General features: G+C 38.9%; 1 protein-coding gene across 1 annotated transcript; it reads right to left on the minus strand.

The window, feature by feature from the left end:
* Positions 1-2,047: 2,047 nt before the first annotated feature.
* fgf7 (fibroblast growth factor 7) lies at positions 2,048-8,430 on the minus strand. The gene is made up of 4 exons (XM_003456781.5): positions 8,006-8,430; positions 7,111-7,711; positions 3,807-3,913; positions 2,048-3,678 (listed from the first exon to the last, which is right to left on the minus strand). Exons 2-4 carry the CDS (start codon positions 7,394-7,396, stop codon positions 3,469-3,471), a joined length of 603 nt encoding a protein of 200 aa, XP_003456829.1. The 5' UTR covers positions 7,397-7,711; positions 8,006-8,430; the 3' UTR covers positions 2,048-3,468.
* Between the last annotated feature and the right edge of the window lie 11,189 nt (positions 8,431-19,619).

Here is a 19,619-nt window from a genome sequence, read left to right on the forward strand (position 1 = left end):
AATATGTCTGCAATATTTTTCCCAACTGGGAAGACTCCACTTTTTCATAATACAGCAGAAAACCAGAGGCAATTACCTAAACAATCTGACAACATTAATGTATTTTTAAAAAATCTGCTATTGTAAATTAATAGTTCTGTTATATCTTAACCTCCCTTATCAGGTTAACTGATGTTATATTGTGTATCAAGTATTGTCCAAGGACATTCAAAATGTTCTCTTGCAGTGTGTCTTTAATCTACTTACTTAAATATATCAACACATTTTATTATGCCACTTAATATCCCCAGGGTACTATAGAAATATTAGAGTCTGAAACTGAGTGCTTCTTGTGCAATGTGTTCTTTCAGGATTGTGCTGTTTACAGTAAGAATAGATTAGAACAATCCCCAAAGTCATTTAAGCTCAAACTAACAGCAAAATGCATTTTCTACAGTTTTATCAGTAATTAAAACAAGGCCAAGTCATGCATGAGTAACACATATTTAAGAGTTGAGAGTGAAAGCATACATATGTGCTTTTTGACTCATTTTCAGTCCAGTCCTCAATTCTTTCTTTGTTCAGTCACTTAATGTTGCCCTGAGAATCATTCAAGCTTAAAAATGCATGTAAGACATGTAACCCAAAGGTAAAACCAGTATGATGTCAACATTTCTTAGAAAACTTAGCAAAGAACCTGTTTTAATCTTTATCTTTTATATCTTTAGGTTCTTTGTTATGAGCAGTCTGTCATTCATGAAACATTATTTTTTGTAGTAACAATGTGGTTCCCAAAGAGCTATTAGTTGAGAACATGCCATATCTTGGTATGGTGTGCCTGAGATGGTTAATTTTCAAAATGTATCAAACTAAAGTGAATAAAAGAGTGTGGGTTAGTCCAGTAAAATAAAATGGTGAAGTTAGGGTTAACTCGAATAAATTTAAGAAAAAAGGGCAAGTGTTGGACAAAAAAGAAGTGGCAGGACCCCCCACCAAAAAAACCTAATCGAATCGAATCGAATCTAAAAAAAACTATCTACAGCAGATGGACTGTATATGAAAGTCATGTTCATAAGAAACATGACTTTTCATCTGATCCATCTACTGTTCACTGAAGGCTGATCAGAAATGGTCTCAGTGGAGGGATGGCTGTCAAGAAGCCATTCTTAAGGAAGTGAAAAAGGGAGAAAAGGCTGAGTTTTGCTAAATTACACAAGAACTGGACACAAAATCAGTGGCATCAGGTCGGATAGAGTGATCATTAATATGTCTACAGCCACCTGTAAAACACAGTGGAGGCTCTGTCATGGTGTTGGGGGTCTTGCCAAAACTAATGAAACTACAAATGCAGAAAAATGCTGTCAAAGTTTGACCCACCATGTAATACCACTTGGACAGTGTTTGATTGTCATTATTTTTCATCATGACAATGATCAATAACACATTGCAGTTGCAGTAAAAGCACCTGGATAGAAAAAGACACTATCAGTCATGGATTGACCTCCCCAGAGCCCGAACCTCAACATTATTGAAGCAATGTGGGATCATCTTGACAGAGAACAGAACAAAAGGCAGCCAACATCAAAGAAGAGCTTTCTATTCCTAACTAACTATTACTGAAGACTACTTAAAGAAATGACAGGAAAGTAGACCCAAGAGAGTTCAGGGTGTGTTGAAGAATAAAGGTGGTCATACCAAATATTGACATTCATGCTCCGTAGAGTTGTACAAACCTTTTTTCCCTTATATACTGTATTTACACATGTTTGCATGCACTTCAATAAATCCCTGCACCTGTTTCCAATTTTCCTAGCAGAATACAAAGAAATGAGGGTGGGTCGAGACTTTTGCACAGGAGTATAAATAGATAGATATGACATGTAAAGAAGGTGTGCTGACAAGAGAGAGAATATTAGGCAAGATAACTTTCTGTAAAGTATCTCTGTTTCTGTTCTGAATATGTAAGTAGGTCATTGCTTTTTTTTTTTTGTTTCCAAAGTTTACTTCGTGAATTTATTTGACAATTTATTCCCCCTGGTGGACAAAAACAAAACAAACAAAACATGAATACAGTCTGCAATACTTTATTTCCACAGTTGCACAGTAAAAGATCCAAGTGGGTTACATTGTAAGAAAACAGGACACCTTAACATACAACATATGTTTTATGTAAAGAAAACAAATAACTTACACCCATAAATAACAAGGTACTGTAGTGATATAGTTAGTACTGAGATACTGCAGTGATATCATGAAGAGAGAGCTGGCCTAGAAGTTAAAAGTTACGACTATTTGATGAGTGTGGTGAAAATAAATACATCTCCTGGTGTATTTTTGTCTTTTTCATGCTTAGTAAAATGGGAATGATCCGTAACCTAAAGATAACATCTGTAAAAATAAATATCATAACCTTTTAGTGTACAGGATTATTCACTCTGATAGAAAGAGATTACATAACATATGCATTTATTATGGTGTTCACTTTGTGGTTTAATTTGGGTATCTTTTAGCAGCATCAGCAGCAGAATATTCGAGCATTTCAAAGTCACACCCGAAGGCAGAGGGAGTTGGCGAGCATCTACAGTGCATTTGGCCAGAGTCTGGTCTTCAGTGCAGGAAGGACAAAACAGATCATCCACAAGTAACTGTCTCATGCGCTTACATTTCAGCGATGATGCTACTGCAATTTATTGCGTCTCTGTTTGTGTGCGCTTCACTTTCGAAGGGTTAGCACTGCCCGATCACAGCAAGAAGGTTACAGTTGGAACCTGCCAGTCAGTAGCAGCCTTTTTGTGTGGACTTTGCATGTTTTGGATTGGTTTTCGTCCGACATTCCCAAGGAAAAAACAAAAAAAAGAACCAAGCAGGAACAAGTGTAAGGTTAATAGGTGATTCTAAATTGGCTTTAGGTGTGAGTATGAATATGTATGCCTCCAGCTCTCTTTACAGGATGGTTGATAAATGGATGCTCTGTGTGGTCTGAGCACCACGAGGGAAAAAGAAAGAAAGAAAGAAAAACAAGTCCTGCTTGCTTCAGCACATCATGGTCAAGCTTATTGTGGACTATTCTGGTGATCATACGATTGTCCTCACCTGGCTGAATGTAGCTCATCTCTGAACAAGATACAATACGGGACTGTACTGCATCGTATAATTTGTATTTGTATTGTATTGTATAATTTTACTGTATTATATAGAAACACTTTTATAAAGAAGTATCGTTATTCAATTCAAAACACCAATAATATAGAATAGCTTTCGTGATATTTCCAGAATTCCTGTTTCAACTTCTAATTTTTAGGACGATTAAAACTGTTTCGCGTGCTCAAATTGACCTTTTTTGTTTTCTGTTTTAAAAATGACCACATTTTGTAAAACAGGTCCTGGCTCATCTGCAACTGGAGTGAGAGTGGAGTGTATTCAAGTGTCTGTTAGCACATATAGCATGACTGAATTCATAGATGTTTTGCAGGTAAGTTCTTTGATTCTTCAGTCTACTCTCCTCTCCTCCGCCTTGCATTTCATAGGGATGAAATGAGATGCAATGTGCTCCCTCCTGGTCTTCTTCCCTCTCATGGGCTTTCCCTTTTGCGACAGGGCTATGAACATTTCTTTTTTTGTCCACTTGGCCGAGGAGTAAGCATTGAAGTAGTTTTCTAGGAAAACCTCCTTAAAGTTGCAGTTGTCGTTGTAGATCCTCTGTAATGGAAACACATCCAGCCATTAATATGATTAAGTAAACTCTCTGAACTGTTTGTTTTATTTCTGCATGATTATGAATTAGCTGACAACAGCATATGACTTTTCTCCCGGTGGAAAAATATTACCTTTCCTTGCAGCTGTCCAGCTTTGTTCATAGAAATATAATACTGGCTTTTTATTCCTTTTATAGCCAGTATGCCTCCCTCGGACACTGTCCTGATTTCTAGGATACCTGCCAGACAGTCAGAAAAAGGAGGCATGTTAAAGAAGAGATAAGGCGCTGTCATCATCCAGCCTTTACTCTAGCTCCAGCTCCACATACATCTTCATTAGCAAACGAGGTGGAGGTTCCTGTGATTAATCAGTCTGTGGTCTCTCTGACTTTATCCAAGCTTTGTTAAGTGGCCTGGGTGGCTTTAACACAAACCACAACCTATGCCATAGCACATATGGGAAACAGATTAGGGCTCTCTCTGCCCTAGGGACTGAGAAAACTACCTTCTTGCGTGTGCTTTAGACAGAGCATTTAAAGCCTGCTTTTCAAATCTGTGGGAGGGTAAACACATTTATTCTTCCCAATGCGCCATGTTGAAAGGATGGATTTTTTAAAAGAATTTAAACACAGAAAATCAAATGATGTAAACATCAAATTTCTTTGCCCAGAAACCAAAAGAACACGAGATCTTTTGTGAATATTTGAAATGATTACATTATTGGGTAAAGTGAAGTAGATGTTTAGTTATCTTGTAGGACGTAAAATGTAACTTAAAAAAAAAGTCATGTCATGTCAACAGGCTGCACCAATTATCAGTTCATAAATCAAATATCCATAACGTTGACCTTTGGTAAAAACATTGCCATCATATGCATGAAAAATCCTTTGCATGCTGTAAACATATGATGTTTCTGTTTAAAAATAGTGGATGGTGAGATGTGGCAGTGGCAGCAAAACTAAAATAAATAGAGAAATGTGCTTTTTACAGACCGGCAATCTGCTTCAGAGCTCATGTTTTTAGGCAATTTAAAACCTTGTTGATTTTTTACATACTCTAGAAATTCTTTCATTTGATAGGCAGAGGGGAAAGAAGGGGGAAGAGGTCTATTAAAGCTCTTTAGGCTGACACTGAGCATGCCACATTTGAGTGTTTGCTAGATCACAAACAGATGGGATCTCCCAATCTTGGAATGTTGTTTGTGCTTTTCTTGCTTTTGATATCTGACTTAATACTACTGACCTTTAACTGTTTACTCATATTTATTTAACCCCGCTTTTAGGTTCCCCCCCGGCTTGTACTTATTTTAGAGGCAATCTCGAAAGTTCGGTTTAACACTATAAAAGCTACAACCTCATTTGTAAACCTGCTTACAGACTCCGAGTCAGCCAAACATTTGTTTAATCCACATATATTGGTGGGATTTGTCAATGTAACTGCGTGCTTGTCGTCTGAGAGCATTATCCCGTAATGTAACGTGTAACAGCTCCAGTCGTTTGGTGTACTGTGGAAAGATGGATCACATTTTTACACGCATATTGTAAACATTTTGGCTCTGATGCAAAAAGCCTCACAAGCTGTCCTCAGTTGAAACAGATTTGCCATCACTCGCTGCCCCTGGCTAAGTAAACTACTTTGTGGATAATCCCTAAGTCTACTTTCTGAACACTGTTGGACCTCAGTGTTTACATTCATTGCGAAATGTGCTCCAGACATAACTTTCACGGAATATTGTTAAATGTGGAGTTAGCTTCAGACTAAACACCTTGTAGTTTCACAGAGTTGCAAGTTTAGCAAATTAATTCCATTTAGCTTTCGTTTTTGCTGCAAAATACTGCAGGATTTAATCAGGTAATATGTATTTTACTTCGACATTCATCAAATTCGATTTAGAAATGCTTTATTTATCCCAAAAATTGAGCCTTTTCTTCTCGTGAGTTTACTGACCTAAGGTATTTGTCATGTTTTGGCTGCGGTAACACAGCGATTTTCCATCTTTTGGGAAGAAAACATTTCTAATTCTAATTCTAAATTACAATGAATTTAGCAGGGTGGCCGTAGAGTGTGGTGCAGCCAGTCTACTATGCTACGATTGCTCTGACTCAGCAGAGAACTGTGCCAAAACATATGTCTTTACTTTTATTAGGTTATTTTCCTAGAAGTCCCTGTTTTCCACCTGCTGTTTAGAAATTATTTATTTCCAGCTTGTTGTTTGTCCGACTTTCTGTGAGGGTTAACATACCTTTTATCAATAATGCCGCATTTTGCTTGAACCACAAAAAAATTATGATTTTTATCTTTTACTACCCTGGATGTAACAGAAAACAAAACACTACAATGTAATATAATAAATCATAAAAACAAAGATGAATTCGCTAGAAGTGACCCGATATTTGTGTTAGAGGTACAAAGCAAACGTTTCTCATTTTGGTCTCCTATTTTTCCCTTCTGTCTTTGTAATAAAAGACTTTTTGCAATCAGCTTTTAAGGACTTCTTGTTCGCTGCAATCAAAAACATAAATCGCGGATTTATTCCATGTACATCTGCACCATGCTGCTTTCATCAAAGAACTTTGTGTGCTTTTAGCGTGCGACTGTCAGCCGCATATGGGCGTATCAGTTTTTCAGTCTTTCATTGCCAGTTGTTGCACAAGCATCTTTTCCATGAGGCATCTCTCTTTCAAGCCAACATTCCAGGCACGGAGGCATTGTCAGATAGGAGGAAATGATAACTACTTAAAACATCCTCACCGTGACACAGAGACTCCTCGTACTATCTGACAACCTTTGAGAAAATGTTGGCCCCCGAGCAACGATTCAAACAAGTATGTGTGTCAAACAGCACTTATCACGACTAGCAAATAAAATGTGTCATTAAGTAGTTAGATGGTAATCATTATTTTAAAATATTTGGCTTCTAATTTTACAAAAGAATAAGTTTGGGTTGGACACAGTGTGGTTGCTGTCTCTGTGTTTGATCTCAGCAGCCAACCACAGATCCATTACAAAGTAAGATTTGATTTTTCCATTGCTAATATTCTCTCCCACTCTTTTCCCTGATAACTCATTCTGGCGCTCTGAGTACTGAGAGTAAATCAGGCAGAACAAATGTGAATCTGTGCCGGTGTGAGTCTCAGGTCACAGGGTCCTAACATTCATAAGTCTCCAAGACCCTTCAGTTTACTTCATTACAGCCTGTGCTGTAATTTAACCCATCAAATCTCCCACCTGCTGCATTTTACCTGTCACTTTGGCTGCTCTAACAGAGACACATGACTTATTAACAGAGTAATTACGCTGGGGCTCAAACTGTATAATAACATGTCCCACGTGCGCAGCAGTCAGATTCACATAAATTTTGGCAAATGCCTGTAATTCAGATATACAGTGGGACCTATAATAAAATTTCGGTCTACACAAAAAGAGCGATGCTTACTGTAGCAGTTGGTAGAGTCTTGAGTACCATTGATATTGCCGGCGTCATCAATAGTTAGGAACCACTGCGTGCCGCTGAACAGTTGTCGTATGCGCACATCTCCTCCCTCCATATAGTCATAATTCCTGGTGTGGCGCTCGTGTTTGGAACAGTTCATGATGGCGGCAAGTTGTTCAGGGGTGCAGTCACTGTAGACTACACACACACTGCCAAACAGAAAGATTGCATGCAGGTACAGTCCCGGGAACAGATTTTGAAGGTTCCATGTCAGCATCCATTTGCGCATTATAATACAATGCAGTGGGGATCAGTGAACAACATACTGAAATACAAGATAGAGATCTGTGCGTCGTTCCTCAGCTCAGGGATCTCCTGACCCCTCACTTGTGACCTGCTGGTTTTTGTTACTGCAGCACTGTTTCCTGGCGGGGAGGTGAGACAGGGTGGCTGTAGAGGAAGCAGGTTGGCAGAAGTTGGCTGATTGTATTGCGAGATGATGCCCCTCTTTTAAACTTCAGTGACGACGCACATCTACTGCTCCATCTTCTTGTCCCTCAAGGGGCATTGTAGTCCAGTTAAGGAAATAGTGTGCAGAATATCACTGTATTGAAGAAACAATGCATTTTAATACTTACAAGTTTACATTTTCAATCAACTTTCAAAATAGCTTCTGGTTTTCTGTGTTTACACAAGTATGTTTTGTACATTTCCAAGCAGTAAATCAAAATTTGGGTGATGTACGCTGACAGATATATATCTCCCTCTCATGGATCCAGAGCGTGAAATATCGCCTCACTGGTGCTGTCTATAATTCCTGTACATACATACATAATTTGAAACAAGCAAAATATATAGTTTTAATTGTAACAAACAAATCTGTATTGTAATGACTTACATGTGCTCTGAGTGGTGACAGGAGTTGGCAGAGGTGCGCTCCCTTTCAGCAAGAGTTTCAATTTGAAGACTTTTTAGATCTAAAGCTGCAGTCTCAGTGGTAAACCAGACCCAGTGATGCAGTAAAGTTAAGCACGAACTGGGAGCTTCTGTGAATTCCCATGGATGTTTCTCGGATTCTGGCAGACTGACTCTGTGCATCGTCCACTGTCGTTGTGCACTCCGCTTAGATAAATGCCTCCTGCTGACCTCACTTGAGAGCAATTAAATTCCAACCAGTCAGCTGTCCCTGGCTGATATGCAATGAAGAAACACCCTCTGCCTGCCTCTTACTGTCACTCAACCACCAGACATGAGAGGGAGCTATAAACTCTTGGAACACTGAAATCATAAGTACTTTAAGAACATTTGCATGCTCCCTCACTCTTGCAGACTCACTCTTGTTACAACCCTTCTGTCTTGTCCAAGAAACATCTTGTGCTTAAATAGACTTGCACTGTGCGTGTCACAGATCTCAGACTGACTCACATTTATTTTATTGATGGTTACAATATTCGCTGTAATGACAAACCTCAAAAGAATTTCTTTCCTATTCAATTTAAATGTCATAATTAATTTGCGGTTTTACTCGGCTGCATTGGATCGCTGGTAAGGGGTTTCTGACTGAAGTTAAAAAAATAAAAACTTCAAAGAAGTCCTTTAGTTTTCTTTCTTACTGAGTCTTAAAGTGGCCAAGGTTATGGCTGGCAGGTATCCATCCAAGCGAGAAAAACAGAAGACGTAACAACTCAGAAGTAGTCGTCTCAGTGTCAAGGGTCATACACTCTTTCACTTTTCATGTTTGCATTTAAAGCCATAAATTATTGCCTTACATGCCTTGTGTTTTCCAGGACGCACAACTTCAAAAGTTTATATGGGCCCTAATGATGCGCTCCCCTGGGGAGCTCAGGGCTGCAGCTTGAGAGAGTGGGACCTCTGGTCGCAGCAGGTTTCCTTCTTACCTCTAAACTCGCAGTTGTAAAGACCTCATTCTTTCCTGTTCCTCTGTCCCCTCTATCACCTCGGAGACAATTTGAGTTGTGTTGTGTTTTTTCAGTAGATGAGCCAAGAAAATATTACTTAATCTGTTACAAACACCAGAAAAATAGACATTGAAATGAATGCTAAATGCCTAATCTATATAAATCAACATGAACAGACATAATTCCACAACATTCTATATATTTTTTCAGGTCATCTGCAGACTGTGAAGTTTACAGGATCCGTGTCTATAAAATCCCGAGGGTTCTCATGGTGGGTGGATCTGTGTTGTCTGGGCAGGTAGCACCTGGTACGTCCCCCTGAGGCAGAGTGTGTCCGTGGGAGGAACCAGACAAGGTGTTCCCAAGACTCCTATTAAAAAAATCCCTTCAAAAGAGAGAAATGACCTTACCTGGAATTTTTAACACGAAGGTTAGAGATGTAGTTGGTGAGCCACAAAATGCCAAAAAGATTGATTGTAAGATTGGCCTTTCTTTAGGCCCTGTTCACATCAGGCTGACTGAGCTCTCGACTTACTGGTGTATAGTCTCACCCTACTTACCTACACGTAGTCATCAGCTTCAGCTGAAATGCAAGCAGATCACAATGCTGCATATATTAATAGCATGGGCCTGAGTGACCCAAAGGAGCTCAGATTTGAGTTGTTTTTCTTTCATTTCCAAAAGGAGCCAGCTGAAGTGAGTGAGCCATCGGATTAGTATGTCTCCCTGTGGAGGCATTGTTGGTGTGTCCAATTTAGCGCAGACCCTGTTTCATATCCAGAACATCCTTTAAGGATAACTTATCCAATCAGACTTGGAAAGACATGAGAATCTCTTAAGAAGAGCTTCACATGGCTCAAGAAAAGGACATTTGACATTATTTAATATGGAATTGCATGCACTGGAAAATGGAAGGAATAATGGAAGGAATAATGGAATGCTCTGCTACCGAGTATTCATACATTTTGCTATTTCAGTAGGTAACCTTTTGGACAATGATTTCTCCCACTATCCTTCAACCATAGTTTCACCATTTCATAATATTTGTATTAAGGTAGGAAGAATAGGAAGATTTTGTAAGAATAGACACTATTTCTACATTATCATTTGCTTAATCAGTGAGCCTTTTCTCACTTTTGGCGGTATGAGTGGTTTCACAGAGGTGATGCCTCTGGGACTACAAGTGTAAAAGTTGGTGTAAATCTTCAAATGCTCCTGGAATGCCTCATTTACAGTTCATAGCACCATTTAAAGATAGAGTTTTTCAAAAGTCCAAATTCACAGGTCAACTGCAGGTCCGGATGGAATCTGCTCCAGACTGCTCAGGGACTGTGCAGACCAGCTCTGTCAGGTGGCCCTGTACATCTTCAACCTGAGCCTGAGCCTGGAGAGGGTTCCTGAACTGTGGAAGACTTCCTGTGTGGTTCCGGTGCCAAAAATCGCACACCCCAGGGAGCCCAACCACTTCAGGCCTGTTGCCTTGACTTCTCATCTGATGAAGACCATGGAAAGGCTCATCCTGCACCACCTTCGGCCACTGGTGGGCTCAGTGATGGACCCCTTGCAGTTCGCCTACCGTTCTGGAATTGGGGTGGATGACGCTGTCATCTACCTGGTACACCGATCCCTCTCTCACCTAGAGCAGGCGGGGAGCACTGTGAGGATCATGTTTTTTGACTTCTCCAGTGCTTTCAACACCATCCAACCTGCACTACTGAGAGGGAAGCTGGAGGGAGCCGGAGTAGGCAAACAGCTGACTGCATGGACCATCGACTACCTTACCAACAGACCACAGTATGTGAGGCTCCATGACTGTGTGTCCGAGGTGGTAATATGCAGCACGGGAGCACCACAGGGCACGGTTCTCTCACCTTTCCTGTTCAGCCTTTACACTTCAGACTTCTGTTATAATTCAGACGATTGCCATCTACAGAAGTTCTCAGATGATACAGCCATCATTGGATGCGTATCAGACGAGAATGATCAGGAGTACAGGGGGGTCATCAGTGACTTTGTTGGCTGGTGTGAGACCAACGTACTCCAAATCAACGCCGGCAAGACAAAGGAGATGATCATAGACTTCAGGAGGAAGTCACCCCCTACAACACCGGTGAGCATCCAAGGGAAAGACATTGAGATAGTGGACTCTTATAAGTACCTGGGTGTTCACCTCAACAATAAACTGGACTGGACTACAAATACAGACATCCTGTATAAGAAGGGCCAGAGTCGACTCCACCTGCTGAGGAGACTGAGGTCCTTCTATGACACTGTGGTAGCATCTGCCCTTTTCTATGCAGTGGCCTGCTGGGGGAGTGGATGCACAGACAGGGACAGGAGCAGGATTGACAAACTGGTGCGGAGGTCTAGCTCCGTGCTGGGATGTCCCCTGGAGTCTGCGGGGGTGGTTGGCGAGAGGAGGATGTTAGTAAAGCTGACATCCATCATGAACAACCCACATCACCCACTGCATGAGTATGTGAGTGGGCTGAGCAGCTCCTTTAGTCAGAGACTGAAACACCCTCGGTGCAGGAGGGAGCGCTTTCGCAGATCATTCATCCCAACAGCAGTTAGACTCTATAACTCCTCAATCACAATGTCATAAGTCACTGGACACTGTGAACATCCACGGTCACCACTTCATGCATAATGGACCTTCCATGTGTATGGACATGTGCAGGTATATATGTATGTATATGTATACATATGTATATTTAGTGTTTACATGTGTGTGTGTACATGTCTATAAATAGGAATAGTAGTGGTACAATAGCTATATCAAGCGATATAGTTTATGTCTTCCATATTTCCAACCATATCCATAATCGCATACTGTGTATGCTACCATTGTATATAGTGTATTATACTGTGTGTGCTACCATTGTATATAGTGTATTATCTTACTTTTTTCATTGATTGTACTTATTTGTATTTTTTTTGTATTTCCTTCTGATATCTGTACCTGAGCTGAGGTGACGCAAAAATTTCCCCGTCGTGGGATCAATAAAGTCTTATCTTATCTTATCTTATCTTAACTGCAGCGTCGCTGACCCTATGTTAATGTCTTGGCACACGGTAGCTAACATATTGTTTTTTATGCACTTTATTTTTCAGCACTTGTGGGGGAGTTCCCATGTAATCTTTGTCATAAATATATATTAGTTTTTAGAAACTGTTTTTCTGAATTATCACCGCCCAAGTGCAGTCATTATTTCAGTGATTTCAATGACTGAGGTGCTCTGTTCTGCCTGTTGTTGCCTAAAGACTCACTATTATTTAAAGCATATTTGGAGACACTGTTCTTTTTTTTTTTGCTTGATTATTTTTTTCCTGTCTCCTCCAATTTTATAAGTAGTAGTAGTTTATTCAAAGTTTATTTAGTAGCATGAGTAAGCTATTAATTTGTGTAACAGTCAAATAAAGTTTGGAGCTCTAACCATATAAGTAGTGGGAGTATAACTACTGTTATGGATGTTAATGTAAAAATACTTTAATAGGTTATTATGGGGTGTTATGTTGATATTGCAAGTTATGTTTTAGTTGACATGATATATTCTACTGTAATCAGAAAGGACGTGTACTTAAATCTTGTGTCAATGTGTGTGCGTGCAGACACACTGTATCCAAGTGCACAGATGTGTTTGCAGGTAGTTTGGCTTTATAGACTGAATTGCTGCCTCAAGGATCAAAGGCACTGTGTGAGGTTTACAGTAGCATATGAAGTATCTGTAAAGCAGACAAACAAGACCTGCGTGAGTGAATTTCTTTAAATGAGTGAACGCATTCATTCCCGTATGTCTGCCTCAATACTTTATTTCACTCTTTTTCGGAGTTACACGCTGTTGTGACGAATAGAGGTCTGTGTTTAGGAAGCTTACTACTCCTTTTAATTGATTCCCATTGTTATGTTGAATGCTATTGAAACCAGCAGGGACTCTGCAAGGGTTTAGATGATTGCAGCGTAACACGCAATCATGCAAGCTCACCATGAACCCAATCCCATTCCAACTCCAAATCCAGACCAACCACCAGCTCCAGTTTCAAGGCCCCGATGTGTGTCATGCTAGGCACTCCAGCATGAACTCACAGTGACACCACTGTTGGTCTCATTGCTTTTAGAGAAATGAGACCAACTTTATACTTTCACCTACACCTTTGCACCATTTAACTAGCAGATGCAAAGATAATTAAAGAAAATACTCTTGCTTTGGCAGATTTGTCTTGTTTAGCCTTAAAAAAAAAAAACTGTACTAAGGTACAGTGAATTATTTATTTATGGATTATTTTGAGCCAACTTTGTGAAGTATTGATCACAATTTTATCGTGAAACCACACGTTATTTTATCGTCTGATGGTTGACCAGATAAAACCACTTAGTGGCTCCAATTAGTTTTTTTCCACTCACTGGGACAGGAATATTACTCTCTAATTTATCCCTGTTTGGTTCTCAAGAACCTCTTGGAGTGTTAGCACATAAACTTAGGTTCAGAATTTATGATAGTTTCCACTATTACTGCACACACGATCTGCTCTCAACACTCTAAAAGCATTCCTCAAGACAGAAGAGCCTATCTCTGTCTCTCTCTCTGTGCTCTTTCCCCTGTCTTCCAATGATATGACTGCATTTATGTTGGAAGATTGGATCATCTCTAAGGTCACTCTATTCTTAGCGCTGTTTTGGACTGTTTGGTTTTAGCTTTTGCTTTCTAAATTCCATGGTAATTGGGGGATCTCTTGGGATGGAGCCTCACAACATTAGTTCTGACTATAAATAACTGTACCTTAGAAACACGCAGTGTACACTTGTACACGGACACAATTTTACCCAAATAAGAGATGCTTTACAGTAGATTAATTGGTAATAGTATATTTATTTAAAGCAAATCAAATGTGTGCAATTTTGCTTACAATTTAAGGTGTGAGAAAAGTGAGCTCAACATGCATATACAGTGTCACACATTGCACTGTTGCTATAGTGCATACAGTTGCAAACTTCAGTGCTAAAATGAGCCATCTCATTATCATTTTGGCTTGGCATATGGTTATATACTTTCCATGTGCGCGTTTTGTTCAAAGCAGGCATCTGGCTTGTTTTCACATTTGATTAAGTTATTAATCTGAACGAGTATAGATTTAATAACAGTACATAATGGCTGCATACTGATGTGGTAAAGATGTGGTAAAATACAAGAAGTGCATATTTGTTTTTCATATAAAATACTTTGGTTTGGAGGCAGTTACAATGCATTAGTGGTGGTGTAATCAGCCTTGTTGCAGAATGTGAACTGGCGTTGTGCTTCGCTGTCGGGGGAATACTCTGATCCTAGCTAATGCAGGAACAGCTGTTAGGGATCACAGTCTTAACTACTCACCATATCTGCTCATGTATCAGAAAAAGCAGAGCTTTGCTTATAAAAACATGCCCTATCTTAGTGGCTTTGTAGGAGAAAGAGGTTTAAAATGAGCAAGTTTTTAGTTTCTGAGTCAAAACAGTGGACAGTTTACATAACCTCTAATTAAGTTCACATTTATAATTTGAAGCTTAAATGCATGAAGAAAAGATACCAGCTGTTTTTAGTGTTATAAATATGTCAGTTTTGGACCCTGTAATTTTTTTCAGTAGCTGTTGACCAATTTCCCTGTATTTTACGACAACATGAGCCCTGTTATCTCTCATGCAATGTCATACTCTCATCTCCTGTTTTGCTGCTAGTGGCAAAGAGCACTCTCAAGCCAAATTTTCCAATATTTAAGCTGAGATCTGCCAAAACCATAGTAGATGATTCATATCATATTCATATCATTTCATTTCTGTTCAGTGACCTCTTGTTCCCTAAAGATGGTGACATCGCCATTTTCCTTTAATGTAGACTTTTTTTTTTAAATTATAGGTTAAAACTTGCAGTCTCTGATGGGACAAGTGCACCAAAATGTCTCTCAAAGCATAACAAAGTAACTGTTATTGTATCATATTGATGAAACGCTTCACAGTATACACAGTAGGTTTCTCTGACAACACAATGGGTGGTAAAAGGTAATTTTTTTTTTAACAATACTTTGATCATGTGTTTTTTCTTTTTGATGCTTTTTTTTCTCACCACAGCCAATTCGTGGTAGGTAAAATAGCTGTGGTCATGAAGTAACATTGCTTGTAACATTCACGGTACAGTTGTTGCTTAAGTAAATTGTTTATGGGGAAAAAATGCTGAGAAAAAACAACAAACTCTAAAATGCTCAATGGTAAATTCCATGCCGTTTTCAAAGAACAAGTCAAAGTCTGACCACTTGATTGTTTTCAACTTTCAATATCCCTCTCTTGTGACTTGCTTTGATTCCTTTTCTTTTGAGCCCTTTTCTTTTTCCCCTACTTATTGATATATATTAAAAAAATTTATTTTTATAACTAGGGATGAACTTAGAAAATCTACCTGTATTATGTTGTTCTCTCTTTGGCCGCCTAGCCAATGTAGGTAGGTAATGTCATGAGGATATGTTGGTAATTTTTGTCTCACAGTGTGACAAACTTGAAACTGACTACGCTAATCTTGGTTAACTAACCTGACCCAAAAAGTGGACGGTTTGGGAGTCTGCTGATCTGAAGCATTCAGTTAAGATTATAAAATCCCATAATCATTCCAGGAGTGAACGTCCCACAAAAATCACAGCAAGGTCAAAGACCGTGCAATGCCAGAGCTGCACTTCAGAGTTTACAGGCCTAAATTAGCGTTGTAAAATTTTAAAGTTCATGAAATTAGAAAAAGACTAAACAAGTATGGTTTTAAAAAGAACATGGCAGCAAAGGCTACATTTGCAAGTTGTATCTAAAAAAACTTAAAACATTGAGACTAAAGTAGAAATGTTTGGCCATAATGTACAAAAACAAAACACATTATATCTACACAATCAACTGAAACACAATTGTAAAGGGGATTTGGGCCTGTTATGCAGCCACAGGACCTGAGCACCTTGTAGTCACTGAGTCAACCATAAACACCAGAATACAAGTATTCTAGACTCCAGCAGATAAAGCTTGGCCTAAACTGGGTCTACAACAGGACAATGAAGGTAGCAGCAAATCTAGAACAGAATAACTGAAAAAGAAAAGAATCATGGTGTTACAATGACCCTGTCAAAGTACAGATATCAGCCTAATTAAAATGTTGTGTTGGGGCCTTGAGAGAGCTTTGCATGAATAAATGCAAGCAAACCTCAATGAACTAAAGCAACATTATAAAGAAGCGTGAAGCAAAATTCCTCCACAAGGATGCTGGAGACTAATTTAGGCATACAGAACACTATTACTTTAAATTATTGCTGTTGAAAGTATGGAAGCCCATTTCCGCCACTAAAGGAAAAAAAGGATCCATAACTTTTTTTCTCAAAGTTTTGACTTCTTTTCTCAAAATTTCAACTTATTAACTCGAAATTTCGAGTTATTAACTCAAAATTTTGAGAAAAATAACTCAAAATATCGAGTTAGCGCTGCCAATCAGTAATCTACATGAATGACGTCATTTCCTTGTTACCCGGAAGCTGAAGCCCTCAGGTACAAATGCTACAGCTAAGCTACCGGTATTACATCCAGTCATGAATGCACAGATTGCTGAGTATTTTCAGCGTGGCTTCAAAAATGATGAAATCCTTGTGTTATTAGCTGAATCACATGGCGTTACTATCAGCAAACGTACTCGTGAAAGCATCAATTTGTTGCGATCCGGTTTTGAGTGCGCGTTACTTTGCACCATATTCTTCCGGGTAACAAGAAAGTGACCTCATTCACGTAGATTACTGATTGGCAGAGCTAACTCAAAATTTTGAGTTAATAAGTCAAAATTTCAAGAAAATAACTCGAAATTTCGAGTTATGGATACTTGTTTATGGGTTTTTTTTAGTGGCGGAAACAGGCTTCCATATAAAAGTGGTTCAGCTAAAAGCTACAACCCGTTAAATCATGGGTACTCATTTTTTCACAGGACTGTATAGTAAACTTAAACAGTGTTTTAGCATAACTTTAGAAAATTTAAACCTTTATATAAAGAGATTAGATTTTTTAAACAGTTTTTAATGAGAAAAAAAATTAACAATCACTGTTAGTGAAATTGCTTTATTTAAACACTTCTTTTACAACTTCATGCTCTTGAGATGTGATTATATATATATTTTATATAACTTTAACACAATATAAGAACCATATAAGCCATTGCTGTGTCTTAGTTGGTAGATTTATTTCAGAGATTTCATGACTTGATGGAAACTTTAGCATTACAATGAGACTGTCCAAATAAATTGTGATGATAATTACTACCAGCAGTCATGTGTTATCAGTGGAGCACCCTATTTAAATAATTATCTGAAATTAAGACGCCAGATAACTGTATGTACTCTAGAAAATTGCTGTCACGACCATTTTAAGAACTACAGTTGCTTTCCTCTTTGACACAAAATGCTTCCACATGATGTTTCATTATTAATCAGAACCTCTGCTTTACTCTAGCTGTCCTGTTTTCCTCATCTCATGGCCATTACCATGGTTCTTTACCATGCATCTGGATGGTTGCGTAGGTTGCTTTGCAGTAATAATAAAGTGCTAATACCCTTACACAGCCTGCCTTTTAAAACAGGATAAATGTGATAATAAAATGCCATGGCTGATTTAGGTAAAGTGCTTTATATGTTAGCCTCATTATAAAATGTATGTGAGGGGCTTCAAACAGCAGGGTGCAGTGATGATAACATGTGAGGTTCAAATACACCACGCATATTAACTTTATGAAAACAATCACATGCTTAGAGCTTCCCTTAAACAGTGCACTTAATAGACCTGGCACAAATCAGGGTTGGTGTACTGGTGCGTTGGTGGGATAGACCTCTTACAGTGTTCTTTTTATAGGGCTCGATCACCAGGGTTAGCCTGACTCTTATCTGTAACATATACAGTGTTGAGTGTTTCCCCTCTTTGTTGACTGCAATTAGGTGGGCTGACAACTGTTTTTAACATTTAACTTGCAAAACAGGACAAAGTTATTTGGATAGTGTGTTCCTGAGACTTGACCCATAGACAGTGTCATATGCTCACGCAATACTGGTCTTGTCATTAATCTCTACCTGTATATTAATCAGTATTTTTACTGGACAGTTATACGAAAGACTTGAGCCAACCCTCATTTCCTTACATTTTGCTGTAAAATGGGAAACACATGCAAGAGATTTATTGAAACATGTGTAAACACATATAGAAATATAGCATAAAAGGCGAAAACCGAGCTTGTGAAATTCATACCCACAATCCTGAGAGACAAGTTGGAGCACACAGGTGTTGGCAATCACCTCACCACATGGATCCTAGACTATCTTACCAACTGCCCTCAGTATGTAAGGATCCAGAGCTGTGTGTCTGACAGGGTCATCTGCAGAACAGGCACCACATAGGGAACAGACCGGGCTCCATTTCTATTCACCATAAACACCACAGATTTCTCCTATAAATCTGCTAACTGCTTCCAAAGTTCTCTGAAAACTCAGCAATTGTTGGCCTCATCGCCAATGGGGATGCCAGGGAGTACAGAGAACTGACTGAGGACTTCGTCAGGTGGTGCCTGCAGAACCACCTCCAGATCAACAGTGGGAAAACCAAGGAGCTGGTGGTGAACTTTGAAACATCCTCCACCTATACCAGTGAATATCAAGGGAATGGACATTGAGATACTGGACTCATTCATCAAGAAGGCCAGCTCTGTTCTGGGACGCCCTCTTGACAAAGTGGAGTTAGTCAGTGACAGGAAAATGATGGATAAGCTGTCATCACTGTTAGATAACACCTTCCACCCTATGCAGGTCACCCTGCAGCACTGTGCAGCTCCTTCAGTGACAGGCTGCTGCACCCAAAATGTGAGAAGGAGCGATTTCAGCTGCTGTCAGACTCTACAATGTACAGCAGCAGTGATGTACACATGTAAAAACAACCACTGCACTGTGAAACATTCAATTCTGCTGGTACTAACATTCTCTACTACTGTATCATATACACATATACATGCTTACACATATATGTACATATAATTATACCTAAATTATCTAGATGATATTTCTTCTAGTTTGTATAGTGTAAACTATTTTTTTTACATATTATTGTTTTTCTTATTTATGCTGGATCTATTTCTTTATTCCTTATTTATTCTTTATTCCTGCCCTGTCTACTTTGCTTTATCTTATCTTATCTCATCTTATCTTATTCTAATGAGCTTGAAAGGACTTGGATCAACTGAAGGACTAGATGCATCTCTCAGGTTCTCTGTCAGATGTTGGCTTGATTTTTTCCCCAATTTCTGGGGTTCATCTTCTTTAAATATATTTTAAAATGCAGTTTTTCCTTTCACTGTAATTTTATTGCTTAAGTAAATTCTTCATTGGAAAAAAAAAACTAAAACAAGCAAACAAACAAACTCTAAAATGTTCAATGGCAAATTCCATGACATATTCAAAGACCAAGTCATAGCCTGACCACGGGGTTTTTAAAAAATTTTAATAACCCTCTCTCATGCCTTGCTGTGATATCTTTTCTTTCACCCCTACTTACTGAGCATAATAAAAATA

The sequence above is a fragment of the Oreochromis niloticus genome, linkage group LG1 (assembly GCF_001858045.2).
Source record: "Oreochromis niloticus isolate F11D_XX linkage group LG1, O_niloticus_UMD_NMBU, whole genome shotgun sequence".
NCBI lineage: Eukaryota > Metazoa > Chordata > Actinopteri > Cichliformes > Cichlidae > Oreochromis > Oreochromis niloticus.

Excerpts from the sequence above, each read along its gene's own strand:
- fgf7 (XM_003456781.5), bottom strand. The coding sequence starts at position 7,396 with ATGCGCAAATGGATGCTGACATGGAACCTTCAAAATCTGTTCCCGGGA. Across the intron at positions 3,914-7,110 it reads AGACTCTACCAACTGCTACA|GTATCCTAGAAATCAGGACA; the intron begins GTAAGCATCGCT and ends ACTGTCTGGCAG. Across the intron at positions 3,679-3,806 it reads CTGGACAGCTGCAAGGAAAG|AGGATCTACAACGACAACTG; the intron begins GTAATATTTTTC and ends TTTCCATTACAG.